Source organism: Micrasema longulum, unplaced genomic scaffold, assembly GCF_059751315.1.
Source record: "Micrasema longulum isolate JH-2025_06_02 unplaced genomic scaffold, ASM5975131v1 h1tg000531l, whole genome shotgun sequence".
NCBI lineage: Eukaryota > Metazoa > Arthropoda > Insecta > Trichoptera > Brachycentridae > Micrasema > Micrasema longulum.
This window is the reverse complement of record NW_028277727.1, coordinates 27,725-44,190: the sequence shown is the minus strand read 5'-3', so window position 1 is coordinate 44,190 and position 16,466 is coordinate 27,725. Positions and strand designations below refer to the sequence as shown.

The window sequence follows — 16,466 nt, the reverse complement described above, 5'->3', positions numbered from 1 at the left end:
ATAGATAAAGGATATAATATGTATTAAGAGATAATATTATAAAAGCCAAGAACATTCTTTTTTTAAATAATATTCTTAACTATGATTGTGGTATTTAAGAACTAGTTCCATACAATACCTATAGGGAAATATCACATGCTATGAATACCGATAAAAATATGTAAAATGAAAATAATAATAAATGACAAGTCTATTTAAACCATCACAAACAACGTTCAAAATTTAACCGAATCGTAACGTATTCGGGGCGTGGCCAATGCAATGAAGCTTTATTGCCAGAATTTATTTATTTATTATGGAAATCATAGTCTTTTCAACAAACTCAAGGAACAAGAAAACAATCAAAAAAAGTAAGACCAATTACAGATTTCACATGAATTTATTTTGAATACAGAAAGAGATGGGAAAAAAATTAATACAAAAAAGAAACATAAAAATTAAATAAAAGTACACATAAAAGAGACATGGTAAGACACGTTTATAATTATAAATTAAAAAATATTTTTTATGGTACCACTAAGTAGAAAAAAGATTTTTTTTACTCGAGAGTATTAAAGACCCTTATTAGTTCATAATTGTAAAAAAAAAAAACTGATATTTTAGGAATTTATTAAAGAATATAAATTTTAAAGTAGGTATGCGGGTTTTATTTCCCAGTGCACTTTAAAATGGTGATAAAGAAATTTTCCTTTTGTGGAGTTATTCAGTGCTTTTATAAAGTACCTACGCGAAATTCACATTTTTATAGAATAAGATCCCTATTTTAATAAAAAATAAAACACCAATTTCGTAGAGGTTTTTATGCTACTACTATCATTATACCTACCAGGGACAGTTTTTACTAGGGAACAAGGTGCGCATGCATTCCCAATAATTTCAGAAATATGTCATTAATCTAATACGACAATAAAAGAATCTGCGCTCAATTGTTGTATCACCTTATCTTTATCACATACAATTATATCAAGTACTCCCCCGCGCTTCCCGCAACATTCCTACCGCACCGACTGTACTAATATAGCATGGAAGAAGTGCAGTAAAAAATTTGCTCTGCCAGAAATTTCGTTTTGTATGGAATATAGAGAGAAGCATGAATTAGCCCGAATGGTGAAACAAAACATATCAATTATACTTACATGAGATATTTAGATTATCTGGAGCAATGCACCACTTGAAGACTTGACCCAAACCTTCTTGAAGGATAACTAACTGTTACAAATGTTTATTGCATTGTTTATACCTGACATATTCCTACGCAAATCACAAAATATGACTCATCTCGTTTTGCTTATAATATGGTATACAGATTAGAAGAGTAAGGAAGATGTGAATTTTTCACATCTTGGAGTGATTTTTAATTGTTATTTTCTTTTGATAGATCGAGAGCTTAGTTGGGATTTTGGAAAAAATATTGTGTTACCTTATCTGTGTTATTGATGGTAGCACGTTTATGTAAAATAAAAATATCAATACAGCATTCACAGTTAAATGTATTAAACAAATCGCAATTATTTATCGAGTATAAATCAAGGCAGCAGGCCGTTCTATACCTTGCTAAATTATAATTCGGGTGTCTTAAGCTAAAAAGAAAATGGTTGAAAGACAATTCAAAGTAGAAATATACACAAAAGCGGCTTGGTTATCTGGTTGTGATAAGCTTATTATATTATTTTGTTTACTGTGTATCTAATTCAACAAAAAGACAAAAACGGAAACAATTTTTGGTTTATCTGCACTGTGTAGGCTATCATGTAAGTCTTCTTTTGCACCTTTTGAAGTTTTTTCCACCGACTGTCAGTGGTACCTACAAACTTCCATTAATGTAATAAAAAATCTCTTTATTTGATCTCAGTTTGCCACACCCTCAATTTTACTGAGGTGTTTTAGTCAATAAGGCTCAAATTATTCTTTGTTTAAAATATGACCCCATAAATCTTGAATCTACAAATATAAACATGAACAAAATACGGACACATTGATTATTTTTATACAAGTTTTTAAAAAGTCGGTAATTAATGAAACCAAAATAAAATATTTCATATTTTAAAATTATATATCTTCAAACAGTGCGCATATAAAATTTAAACATTGTATTAATATATTAACCATAACATAAAGTGTGGGTATGGTCCAAATATTCTTAAAAAGAAAAATTTGAAAAAATAAGTGAATTGTAGGGTTAAAAGTAAAAAATATCTAAAGGGATGATTTTATTTAAACTTTAACAGTTTCATTATCAAATAAAAAAATGCTTTCCATACAACATGAATTACATTATTGTAATTGATTTTTACATCTAAAAATACTGAAAATACATTATGTGAAGCTCAAACGAAATGTACATCATAACACTAAATATATTTAATAATGTACATACATATTATATTTCACATTAAACTACTTAAATATTGGTCTCACCATATTATCTTACATGCAACAAAATCAGTCACACGCTAACCATCCGAGATTATACGTATCTAACCATTTTATCCAGTGTTGCCAACCTTCATCAAGGGAAAATCGATAGCCATAGACAAAAATTAGGATATCTAGGGAAAGGTTAGTAGAAATCAGCAGGGGTGCTTGGGGTTAGAAAAAGTTGGTAAACCATTGTTTTGGTCATTAAGTATTTTTGGTCTATGTTTTTCCATGGTGATTATTATTTCTTTCCAAAACCAATTGGCAAGTTCAATTTATTATTTGGTTCTTTTACTTTTTCCCATAATCTACAAATATTTTGATATTTTTTCCTTAAAAACTGACAAAATATAGAGATAAACGTTTTATTTTTGCTCTTCAAAATTGGGAGGGTTGACAACACTACGTTAATTTATTCTGAAAATGACAAATGTTTCCTACTAAATATGACATTAGAACAGTAAAACATGTATATATAAATATATATATACATATATATTTACAACATTGAGATTTAAAAACTACAACATTGAAATTTACAACATAAAGATTTTTTTTAATTTGTAGTAATAGCACTACTTTTTATATTGAATTATTAGAGAATAAGTAATTTTAGACCATTAAAACTGATTGACCTATGTATATAAAAAACAAGTTATTGCCTAATTACAAAGTAATTTCATCAATAATTGATGTCGATAAATAATATAAACTGAATTAGTTCAGATATTATTTAAAAACTAAATACATATTTGTGATATACATTTTTATATTAGGGGCTCATGGCTAGTGTAAAAAAAGTTTCTTTTTAAATACTTCAGTAATAAAACAATACTGTATTTAAATATCATGTTTAAAACGGGTTATGGTCCCGTGGCTAGTGTTGTGAACGCACGGATTGAAGGTCCGAGATTTGAACCCCGCCGTACTATAACTCGATTTCCATTTTCTAAAAGTGAGTTATTTACAACTTATTGAGAATTGCCCCTAAGATTGAAATATTTGTGTAAATCATAAAAAATAAATATGTTTGGCCATCATACGAGGGGTTCCAGCAGCGTCGTAGCTAGGATCATAAGCACCCAATGGAAGATTCTAATTTTGCACCCCCCAAGATTTGTTTTCCATTTTCCAAGGAAGAGAAGGAGAAAAGAAGGCTGTGGGTCTGCAAAATACGCCCCCTGAGAGTTGCACCTCTGGCAGCCTCCCCCCCTGGCCAGCCCCTAGCTATGATGCTGGTTCCAAGTTCAATTCACAAATGAATCCGTGAGTATTTGAAAATCTTTTTAAATTCATCATTTACCTGTCAATTTGAAGAATGTATCAATTCAGTGCATTATACAAATAAGAAAAAAGCGAGTTTACCATCCAGAAAACTTTTAAGACCAAACTTTTTGGAAAAACTGTAAAAATATGTTTCATCTTTAAAATACTTATTTTTATAATCATAAAGACTACATTTTAAACCGTTGTATCAGCCACTTGAGTCAAATTGTGTACCAGTTAGAAAAATATATAATGGCATCTAAAAGTTAGTTTTTAAATCAAATTTATTTATGAAAGTCAACTGTTGTGTAGTGTAATGGCTCAGTGTTGTTCATTTGATTTCCAGTGAGATCACAAAACTTTAATGTGATTTTTCTCAAGCCTGGTGTTTTGTGCTGTAATTTATCATAATATAAAATAAAAAAATATTTAAATCTATGTAATCTTACTCCAAACTTACTCAAACGATTTTACATGCATTTCAATTCCAATATGCCTTTCATTTATCCATTATCTTAATTTTTTAAGCATATTAACAATGCTTTTGGTGTAAAACTAATAGTGTTTCAGTATTGATAAATGTAGCTGAAAAGGGGATGAATATGTCAGGATATTTGATAAAAATAAAAAGCGTATGAAATTAATTCGAATTATGTTTAGTGATGATTTAATAATATAATACAGCGTACTTAATTGAAAAGTTATGGATACGTAATTTCTATGTTTAAAAAAATCAATGGTTTTTGCTTATTTAACATGGTAACAAAAAATAGTATATAAAATAAATAATACCTAGCAGTCATTATGCTACTAATATTACAAAAACAAATATGTGTTGATAAACATTTGAGCATATTTTAATTCTAAGTATATCATAGATGTGAAAAAATAATGCAGGAATTATATTTATAAAAACCAATTGAATAATGTGCTGATTTTTATCAATTTTGACTAACTTACTAAATGAACTATGAAAAATATACCAAATTTATTTAATTCTAAAATGCACTTTTTTCCGATTTCTAAATATATCGTAGTATAGTAACGGCTCAAAAAGTTGTTTTTATGTGGCAAATTCGCCTACAAATTTTATTATTTTCATTCTACTCCTCTCACTATTCAATGTAGAAGTTAATTTGCAAAGGCTGAGATTTTTCGGTGATACATAAATAGAAAGCTTCCGTGATTTTCCGCAGTTTTAAGATTTTAAAATGCACACAAAGCCATATCGAAATGAAATGTTGTGTGATATGGGTGATTTTCGCAATTTAATGCATCCATAAATATATTTTCATGCACAGATCTGCAGGGAAAAAAAATAGTGTTGGTGGAAACTGAACTATTGTATTGTATCTTTTACATCTTGTGGCATCTTAAAATCAAAGAAATATGGTAGCTGCTTTAATCTATGAATTTTATAATGTTTATTAATGATAAGACATTTTTTGAAATACATAAATATTTTTATCGCCATCGTCATTGAAAAACGTGATGCCAATTCTATAAGTCATAAATGATCAGTATTACTGTTTTTAGAATAAATAAATAAAAAATAATGTAACTATGATTTTTTTTTTCAAAAGCATGGCGCAACCACTGAATGCTAAGCGTAAGCTTGTATATAATTTATTCATTTATCAACAAAATATCTTCATTAAAACATAAGTGCTTCATTTCAGAATAAACATATTTAGACTTATGACTCATTGGATGTTTAAAATGGTTGAAGTTTTCACTTTTCAATTATAAAATTTAAACCAAATAAGGAGGCACAAACATTATTTGGAATGTTATTTTTAAAAATGGAGAAAATGCTAATTTTTCCAATCACACACGTATGTAATAATGAAACCGGCTATTTATTATCAGCCAGTCGTTACACTGCAAAAAAAAACTATTTACATAATATATTTTGTGTATTTCAATGTATGAATAACCATTTTTAAAAATAATGTAAAACAATAAAAAAACAAAATAATAGTATTTATTTTAACATAAATATTAGAAGTTACACAAAATTGGGTCCCTTAAATCAAAAACTAATAAATATAGTTTAGACAACTCATTTTGTTCCAGATAGCAATTAATATTTATACCCATCGATATGACAAATACCACATAATTTAATGATGGCACTACTCGGATAATAAAGAGGCTAACGGATGATACTAAGCGAAATAAATACTGATTTTAATTGTACAATATTGATTAAAGTAAAAAGATAAACATAAAGGTACATCAATAACCCCTGTTATATATAATTTAAAGAGATTACACATATTTTTATAATAATTACAACACTTAAAAAAACGTCTCAAGTTATTACTAAGTGCACAATCACTCTGGTTTCTCTATCATTCTTGTTCTCAATTTTTTCGTTGTTGTTATTTAAATTAAATACCTCCTGGTAAATAAATGTCTTCAGGAAGGTATTAAGTAAATTATAGTGATCCTCAAATTTATGTATCACATCAAAATTATTCAACAAAGCAATTTAGTGATGCGGCATTTAAAATATTCAATGGTATGGATATGGTTGTCAAAAACATGTTAACTATTATTTGATCAAAAATAATAATAATTATCAAAAGTGAATTTTGCAAAATTTATTTTCATTTTTTCAATAAGCAGGTACTAAGAGGAAAATAATGTAAATAAGAAGTACAAGTAAGAAGAATAGTATTTTCGTTGAAAAAATTCAATTTGATAGTGACTTGAATTTTATATTTGTATTACAACTATTGAGATGTTAGTAAATTTCTGATTAATTTTATTATTGAACAGGGCTAAAAAAAATCTTAACAGTTTTATAAAACACTTACTTGGTTCAGTAAAGACAGGAAAGGATTACAGTGATATACAAGAATGTAATGTTACAAAACAGAAACTATCGAGGATTATGCTTAAATAAATTACATATGGGAACAACAAATTTTAATGTCCATCCACAAACACATAATAATGACATATCACACATGCCAAATATTAAAAACAAAATAAAACTTACAACTAATATATTTGACTATATACATAATACATAAATATACCATTTAAAAAAAGCTACACATCCATTTATAATAATTTAAGTCCTTACGAATAACAAACACTTTCCTAACCACCTTTTTGATTGTACGCATAAATTGTGAGCAAAAAGAATCTACTAAAAAAAAATTAGTCTTTTAGAAAAAAAACATTTTATTAGCAAATGTAAATTTATTTTCACATCTTCATTAAATAAAAGAAATTAAATCAAATAAAAAAACAAAATACAGTTATTGATAGTTTAAAAGCTTATCACTAATTTATTAAGTAAAATCAGATTACAATAATATTTACCTCCTAATAATAATTTGCGATACAACATTAGCACATTTCTTAAATTAAAATACTTTTATTCATAACACATGGCTAGGAAAGTGTTTAAAAAACTAGCAGAAAATAGCAGTAACAGCTGAATCCCTTTTTTTAGTAGGCAATAAATTATTTTATACAAACATATTTCATAACATAATATGTGAAACATTGAGAGCGATTCGATATTTACAATATTTGTTTGAAGACATTTTTTTTTTCAGAAGTATCTTAATAAAATATTATGATTGTTAACGTTGTTTTTAAAAAACGATTTTTGTGGTAATAAAATTATTATGTCATTCTGAACTAAAAATTGCTATTTTTATGAGTCTTTTGAATATAAAGCGTACATGTAAATCATATCCACCAGATGGAAGCAACTTACCCAGATTGTCATTGTGAGAAATTAAATATGATTTTTATTAAGTGCTTTACTTTAAACTTCAAAATAAAATGTTCTTAAGCGTAATCAATGTATTAAATGCATATTACTTGTCTAACCCTATAGATAAATACAAGAAAAATAAGATGGGAATTATTTCATAAAGTATAAAACATACTTTCAGTGTTCTTGCTCTATTGAATATTTTTAGAAATAATAATAAATGTAGGAAGATGTTGCCAGGTATATTATCAAAAGGGATAAACTCTTGTTTATTAAATTAATGAATGACTTAGAGTTCGTTCAGAGAATACAAACACATTTAGACCCGCTCCGCATAAGGGAAAACAGAATTATAAACACTAGTTGACATAGTTCAATGCAGATTTATTAACAATATATAAACAATTGTACAATGCACACCGCAGTAGATTTTTAAATACATAAATATTTATCTCAAAAGAGGTACATAATGTGTTTTAATACAGAGATAATTATTATTCCTCAACAATCGTAGGTATAGTACAATATAACATGTAGCTGATCGCTTTAAATGTAATTTAATTAATTGTTTATTGACATAATATAATTGCTCATTAGAATATATTTTGATATTTATCAAGGCAACAAAAATAAACATGCGTAAAAAATATATCGTCCACCTAATTTGTAAAACTCTTTTTCCAAATTTACTATTTTTTTCAGGAGAGCGTAAAAACAGTTTTTGCTTTAATAGCAAACAGTAGCAAAGTTTTTCAATATTTTTAAAATTTAAATGATGCAACACTGTACGGATATATGAGTTTTACCCACAAATAAAATATTTGAAATGCGAACAGAAATTGCCACAATGTCATTTATGATTATTTGTGGATTTTCAAGTTAGGGTGGCGATACTTTCAACTTTAGTTCTTTATGTATTAATTTTTAGTTTTAAAAAAGAAGTGCATTAGAATCGATTCAACATTGGTTACTTTCTGTCCGTATATAAATCTAATCACCTTGTGTCAGATTTTGAGATTTTATTAACCTTGGAAACTTAGGCTTGCATTTCATTTTTTAAAACACATACGTCAAACTCTTTTTGCATTGAACTTCATTCAAAACCGCATAATATGAAAAATAATTCAGACCATATCTCCAGTGGTGCGGGTGTTTAAATCTCAGACGTACTTCCAACGATCATTGCTGTCGCTCTGCTCGGAATGATAGGCCTTCATCCAGTCTGTGCGCTTGGGGTGGGCTATACCGCAGATGGACACTCCCAGGAAGTCTGCCAAGTTGTTACAGAACCCACGGGAGAAAGGAGAACGACCACCAGTAGCCTGGAAGTGCTTGTATCGCCCGCGGTTCATACATTCATTGGTCGTCATTCCCAAGCACAAAGCCTGTGGAAAAACAAAAAAATAATACTTATCTTCCGGTTATCAGTGGCAAAAGCTGCAATTACATATATTTTTAAATTGTGGCTTATAATTTTTGGCAAAACTTTGTAGATACATGAATATGAAACTGACAGATAAATCTCAGGAAACTGATTCTGCCAAAAACGAATAAAACATTTATTTGCAATATTCATTATTGAATTAATAAGGTCTGAATCTGAAATTTACTTGATAATTCATTATAATATATTCTTACTATAAATTAAAGACTTGAATTTAAATTAAGATTATTTACAAAAAATTTAATATTATACAGGGGTAGGCGCTCAAAGTGTTACCAACTTCACGTTGCTGTAGCAACCAAACGGCTAATGACAGTGCGCTCATGTTTTGACATGTGTCAGTCTGTTATATTGTTAATAATTCTACCGAAGCATATCGTTTTACGTTACAATTAAAAAAGTTATCAAAATGGAATTCAAACTCAACAGTGTTATTGCTCTGTATTTAGCTGGAAAAAACGTAACTAGCCATTATTAATGAGCTACGACACTTACATGTGAACAAAATGTGTATCAGACCATTTTACGTTACAATAATACTGGTAGCATAAAATAATGCCATGGAAGTGGACATCCAAAAACAACAACATCAACAGAAATGGTTCGAAAGCTGAAGGCCAGAATTCAACGTAATCCACGACAAAGCGCAGTTCGATTGGCGAAAAATCTCAATGTGTCTGCTCGTAGCATGGGGCGCATATTAAAAAATGAACTACGATTAAAGCCTTACAAAATACAAAAAGTGCAAGATTTAACGCCTGCACAAAAGGCAGTTTGCCTAGCAAGAGCAAAGGTGTTAAAACACTTGCACGTTGGTGGCGAGCTAAAAAATATGGTCTTTACTGATGAATTTTTTTTTACAATTCAGCAAATATGTAAACAAACAAAACGATTGTGTATGATTACAGTGCAAATTAAAAGACAATTTAGACCAGCCAATTGCTCTGCGAGAGCAAGCGCCTGCATCAGTGATAGTTTGGGCCGCGGTAACGGGTAATTGCCACAAGACGCTCACCACTCGTTTTTATTGAACAGGGCGTAAAGGTAAATCAGCAAATCTATCGAGAAAAGATTTTAAATGATGCGTTGTTACCTTGGGCACGTAAAAATTCGGTAGAAACCATTGGACGTTTCAACAAGACTCGGCACCATCCCATAAAGCCCGTGAAACCCAATGTTTTTTGCAATAAAAAATTCCCAGCTTCATTTCATCACAACAGTGGCAACATATTCCCCGGACTTAAACCCAATGGACTTTTCCACATGGTCCATTCTAGAGGCCAAAGTATCAGCTAAAAAATATGAGACGGTCGACGCCTTAAAGATTGCTCTTCGCCGAGAATGGGATAAAATACCATCAGCCCACATTCGTGCAGCGTGTGAAGCCTTCTTGGACAGACTCAATGCTTTTATCTGCGCTAAAGGTGGCTACATCGAACAAGAACATTTTTTTTAAATTGAAATGTTTTTAGGGTATATTGAAGTTTTTAAATTTAAAAAATCAAAATTGACAAAATTACAGAATTTTTAATTGGTATTACTTCGAGTGCCGACCCCTGTACATTCATAAAATATTGGTGATAATTCCCATTATAGAAATAAAAGAAGAGTTATAGTTTATTTTTACTTATCAATGAGTTCATTTCATTGATAATAAAGCTATGCAGATGCTGGGCTTCATTACCCAAAATACAACAAATTTTAGCAGCACTGTTTTATTAAAATTCCTGTATTGTGATCTGGTGCAATCACAACTGGAATACGCATCGTCAGTCTGGAACCCTTCATAAAGCTGCAACCCTCCCAAATAGAAAAGAGTTCAGCGAAAGTTTTTACTGTTTTTTTTGTTTAAACCTGTGCCTGAAATTTGCTATCAAAGTTTGATGTCCGAGTTGAGGTTACCATTGCTCTCCACCAGAAGGACAATTGCTGACCTCACTCTAATGCACAAAGTGCTCTGCATTCTAATAGATTGCCCATAATCACTGTCCCTGATAAATTTACATTTACCTACAAGGACAACCAGACACTAATACATGTTCCAGTGGGAATAAAATAGCATCAACTACGCTCACCATTCATTAATGAGGTGCATTCGGATATTAAATAAAATACTTTATAAAATAAACGTATTTCCTTCGCACCTGATATCCTTGGCAAACTGTAAGAAGGGTCACCCAGAGAACATGAAGGATAGCATTTAAAACTACCCAAGCGACCCACGCATTACACTGTCCAATCTCCATAATGGTACTCCACAAGCCATCCTCCTCGGTACTTAAAGGGCAGCGTTCACTCCAGAACTTGGCTGCTCCGTATATCATCCAACAACACATCATGATCAAGGAGAGCAGGAATCCCATGAAGTGTTTATGATTCTTGGCACCTAATACAATGAGAAAATATTTAAAGAGTGATTTAATGGTTCCTAAAAAATATAATGTTACTACAATTTTTTTTTTTTAAATGCTCTCCAATGTTTCAACCCTTTTTTGTAAAAGAAAATAAATATATGCATTACGTATTTGAATTATATAAGAAGGCAAATATTGCGAATTTCCTTTTTACATAATATAGTACTTATTTGAAAAAAAAATAGTTTTAAAAACCCAACGAAGAAAACGGTTTGGTTTTTAATACATTCCGATCTTACTTATCTTTAAGATGTTACACTATAGATTTAAGTCCATTAGAGTGGTTTACTTATTAGGTTTATTTGTGCATAATCTTTTACTGTTAGATATCAGCATAAAACAGAAAAAAGTATGTATGATTTAAATATTATTCACCAATACAGTTTCCGACCCAGGGGCAGTGATGATCAAATTTAGCAACACATCGATCGCAAACTGAGCAATGTTTTGAACGAATCGGTCTTTTAACCAGACAAGAAGAACAAAAGTATGCTGGCTGAAATGGGGAGAGCTTGATAGCCATATCGACCATGTTCTGAAAAAAAAAAGTTATATTTATAGATTACAACAATGTAATTAACGCTGATAAGATATCAAAAATATTTTGTTCTTTCATATTTCAAACTAATTAGCTAGACTATGAAATAAATCATATATTACTTTGAAAAACCCTTTTGTATCTCTGATTTGACATGAGCATTTATAAACATTTGATGCCTCTGGAAATTAAATGAACTTAACCATTACGAACCCTAAGAATGCATGGCCTGTATACAACACATTGACACATCTGGTTACAGACTAGCGATATTTAAAGGGCGTATAAAACATTGAATTTTGTTGATGGATATACCCCCACATAGGGTTCCATATCCCCCCTGTTGGAATAACTGCCATTTTTATTTTTTAGATATTTTTTAGATAAAAAGATAATTTCTGCAATAAATGAAAAAAAAAAAAAGATTTTTGGGCTAAAATTCACTTGAGTAATATTTTTATGCGTTTTGTTTAAATTTTATCCTAAATCTGTGTATTTGCTATATATTATTACCTTTCAAATAAATCTTTTTTCATAACCACGAGCTACATAAAGTGGCTTGGTGTGATTTTAAATTTAGTAAAAAATAAGAAAATTGAAATGTTAAAACTGTAAAAATGTTTCATTATATTTATAAAATAAATATTAAAAAATTCACTAGCATGCGAAGAATATTAGCGCAGCATGAGAAATCTTAACGCTATAGGCAATGTTTTTATCTGACAAATGTATCCCTTTTGTGCACCACTTCTGTATTTTTCAATACTGCTATTAATTTGTTCTGTTTTGCTATTTAAATATATGTATAAATACCTAATATATTGCAATCCTAGAGGCCTAAGTTTTATTCCTCTCATTCTTGCTTCTTAATCTCGGCAAGCCCTGCTAACCATTAGGTTTAATAAATAAACATTCAGAGAAGTTACTAGATACCTATTACCCAGTTTTCATATGAGGTTGAAATCAATAAAATTATAAGATCTAAAGTATCTGTGGGACCTCCAGACCTATATAAATAAAGTTTTTTTTATTGTCGTATCAAAAAAAATCTACAAATAAAAATAGCGGCTATATTTATCGACAAAATTCTATGTTTTCTACGCCCTTCAAATATTGATACTCTGTAGCCAGACATATTGTATAAGTATGCTATCATGATTAATATTTTCCCATTTGTAGAGCTGACAGAATACACCAAGTATTTCAATATTTTAGGTAATTTTACATACACTCTTGATAGTAAACTAATGATACAGCAACATTATATCAGCTTTAACTAAAAATACTTTAACTATACGGAGAAATCTTTTATTCAAAATAAGCAGTGCCATAGTCTGGGGGCGAATACTTATAGATATAATTACAGATGCCTTTGTAGATTCGCTTATACCTACCAACGATGAAGAGTTTTAGTTTGCTTTTGAGCAAACAACTTTTTCTTCCCCTATGTTATATCTTATCTTTTTCTTTAAAAATATAAGGAATCAAGTATTTGATAAGATAATGATGTGTATTTGGATTTTACTTATCATTAAAAAATATTAACACATATTAATAAACTATCGAGTCTTGGGCTAATGATAAGTTTTATGATTAATATATTTTAAAAAAACAATACATTATCATTCCATATTGGTACACACTAAGTTTGTTTTAAATGAAAACAAAAAAATACTGATTAAATATTTTAAATATTATTGAAGAAAAATTACAAAATATGGTTTTCAAATATTTATACCATTGAATTATTTAAAGGTCTAATATGAATTTCATTCCCTTTACGCACCTAATGGTGCATAGGGCATTGCGTTGGTACACCAAACGCAGTGTATCTTGATCATTTTTCTTACAAGGTAAGTCAGTCCAGGGATTATGAAATATTCAAGCATAAAAACACCTTACTACATCAATATTTCATATCAACCATGTCGAGAATCGATCCCGAGACCTCTAGCATGGCAGCCAAACACGCTGATTACTACACCAAGAGGCCAACAATATGAATACTTGTACCAAATTATGTAAATTATTTTTTTAAATTTCAGTGCCGGAAAAATAAGTTTTATTTGATATATTTAATGTTTTCTTTAAAAATACAATATTTAGATTAATTTAGTTTAAATGGGTGTAATGAATGGTAAATGAAATGTCAACTTATATAAAATAGACATAAGTGTGGTTACTAGCTATTTCGCAAAATAACACACCCATCTAAATAGCTTCTTTATAGTCATTTACTGAAACAATATTGCCCGTACCTTCACTCTGTCTTCTTCTGTTGCTACAATAATTCCTGGATCTCCTTTCCAAGTTTTGATAAAACAATACCAAAGTATTCCAGAGCACAAGAGGAAACCGAGACTGGTCATTACGCTCACAACTGGCATGAAAAATATTATCCACGTAATGTAAAACCACAACTTGGTTGCCAAATAAACACTTAACGGGAATACATTCTTCAGTTCCCTGTAGAATAGTATGCTCCCCATTGTATGAAGAACAGCATACATACAAGTGATGATAAACATCTTTATTAAATACAATGTGTTTAGTTGAAACACTTGCCCGACTAGGTAAAATGTTACAAAAGGTGCAGAGACCATTGTCCACCATCTAAAACGCTGTAAAAAAAATATATTGTAAATTAATGCACATAAACAAAAAGTACTTACGGTATTACAGACTCAAAAACCAACTGGGTTGTCACGAGGAATCTTTATGGCTGTCATTATCTGTAATGACGACCAGAATTGGCCTTCTAGGCAATCTCTTTTTTTATTTGGCTTTATTTATAACGATTGACTGGAAACTTTTATCGTGTCATAATAACTCATAATATCAATCGAGTATTAATACATAAAAAGAAAGAAAATAATAGTAAAGCTTGCTGTCTCACCCTGTCATGCGCAAGTTTTCTAAATATGTTGACTTTACTGTTGGCGAACACATGTTCCCTTACTATATCTGCCACCTCCGAACTGATCCAGAGTGATCCTAGTTGTGTCTGTAGCATACTCAAAGGAGTGTCACCTCTAAAATTTGGTGTCTCTAAACTTGCTTTGCCCTGAAACATTAAAAGCATATTTTTTTAATACCGATAATAAATTGGCGTCAAAACGATCGCTTGTGAATAAAGATTAATATTTTTTATTTACCTGCACAATTAGAGTGGAAATAGCATTCATGTTTCGAGCCAAGATGGCCCAATGAAGAGCAGTATTCCCATGTGATAAATCTGTCAAACCTGTAGAAGCACCTAAAGTGATGAGTAATCTAGTGGGGTCTACTGCAGAGACCTTCCAACAAGACCACATGAGGGCCGTCATTCCTCCATTATCGGGCATGTCGATGTTAACTCCCTGAGTCACGAGGAACGCCACTACAGGCGTGTGGCCGAACTGGGCGGCCAAGTGAATACAGGCACATCCCTCTGCATCCTTTAGAGTGGGATCAGCTCTAGCTGTTAACAACAACAAAGTCGCACCAAGGTGACCTTGTCTAGTGGCCCAGTGAAGAGGTGTAGCGTTAAGCTCTCCGCCTATTGCGTCTACCTTAGCCCCTTTCTCTAAGAAGTATTTTATTATTGCTTTCCTGTTATTGATTGCCGCCCAGTGGAGTAGAGTGACAGTTTCACTATCGGGTTGATTTACATCCCACCCCGCCTCGATAAGTTCCTTTACCCTAGCAATAGCTCCGTACTGGGTTGCTTTGACGATATCGAATCCACTATAGTCTTGATCCGCGGGAGCGGACGGCGCATCTTGAGGTAATAGCCCTTCTCGTTCCTGGTCTGGCTCCGCGCAAGTACCGCTCGCGGCGGCACTGATGGCACTTTTATACATGATATTCACACCATTTACAATGTTTATATTTACTAAATATTCAGGAACACAATTTAGACAGCTCTGACTTTGTCAGTAATGATAGGTTAACTTTAGTGCTGCCAGTACTGATATTTATTATTTATTTTATTCGATGTGGAATTTATTTTGCAACACCAACGCGTACTCACCTATAAAAAATTGTAGTATTTACAAAAGCAATATTTGTGCACTTTGTTATTATTCTAAATAATAAAAATCACCGCATGTAGATAAAAAAAATAATTTCATCCCTTTGCAGAAGTAGGCTTTATTTTGTCCTTTTGTTTTGGTCACAAATTTCTTTTTCTGAAATATTAAAATATGGATCCTCTTGTACAAAAAATTATATGAAACACCTTTATACACGGTGTAAAAACAATGATGAAAATCTTGAATTTCCGAAATAATCTTCGTCTGTTAAAAATAATTATTCTTATTGTTTCTTGTCCACGTAAATTGTAACATTGAAAAAAAGTCAAGACAACTTTTTTCATGAAGCACCGATTATCATAAAAAAAGATTACACTCTTTCACTTTTCATTGAAAGTTTTTTATTCTACCCCAAAAAAGAAAATTTCACTCTACCCCAACTTGATTCTCATTTTCTAATAGTGGGTTATTCTCAATTCGTTGATAAAAGCCCCAAAATTAAATTCAACTAACTTGATTATTACATACCTACAATTTTTCTTACTGAAGTTTTTTGTCGAATGTTGTAAGAGCACAAGAATTATATTCATAAGGAATTATTGTAGCACCTAGTTGAAAATATACGCGGGAACTT

At 30.6% G+C, this 16,466-nt stretch overlaps 1 protein-coding gene across 1 annotated transcript; it reads right to left on the bottom strand.

Annotated features, from left to right (window-relative positions):
* Positions 1–7,786: 7,786 nt before the first annotated feature.
* On the bottom strand, positions 7,787–15,770 carry Hip14 (palmitoyltransferase Hip14). Its single transcript, XM_088227719.1, has 6 exons — positions 14,975–15,770; positions 14,716–14,883; positions 14,078–14,440; positions 11,657–11,816; positions 11,012–11,253; positions 7,787–8,808 (listed from the first exon to the last, which is right to left on the bottom strand). The coding sequence occupies exons 1-6, from the start codon at positions 15,659–15,661 to the stop codon at positions 8,584–8,586; spliced, it is 1,845 nt and encodes a 614-aa protein (XP_088083845.1). The 5' UTR covers positions 15,662–15,770; the 3' UTR covers positions 7,787–8,583.
* Positions 15,771–16,466: the final 696 nt, after the last annotated feature.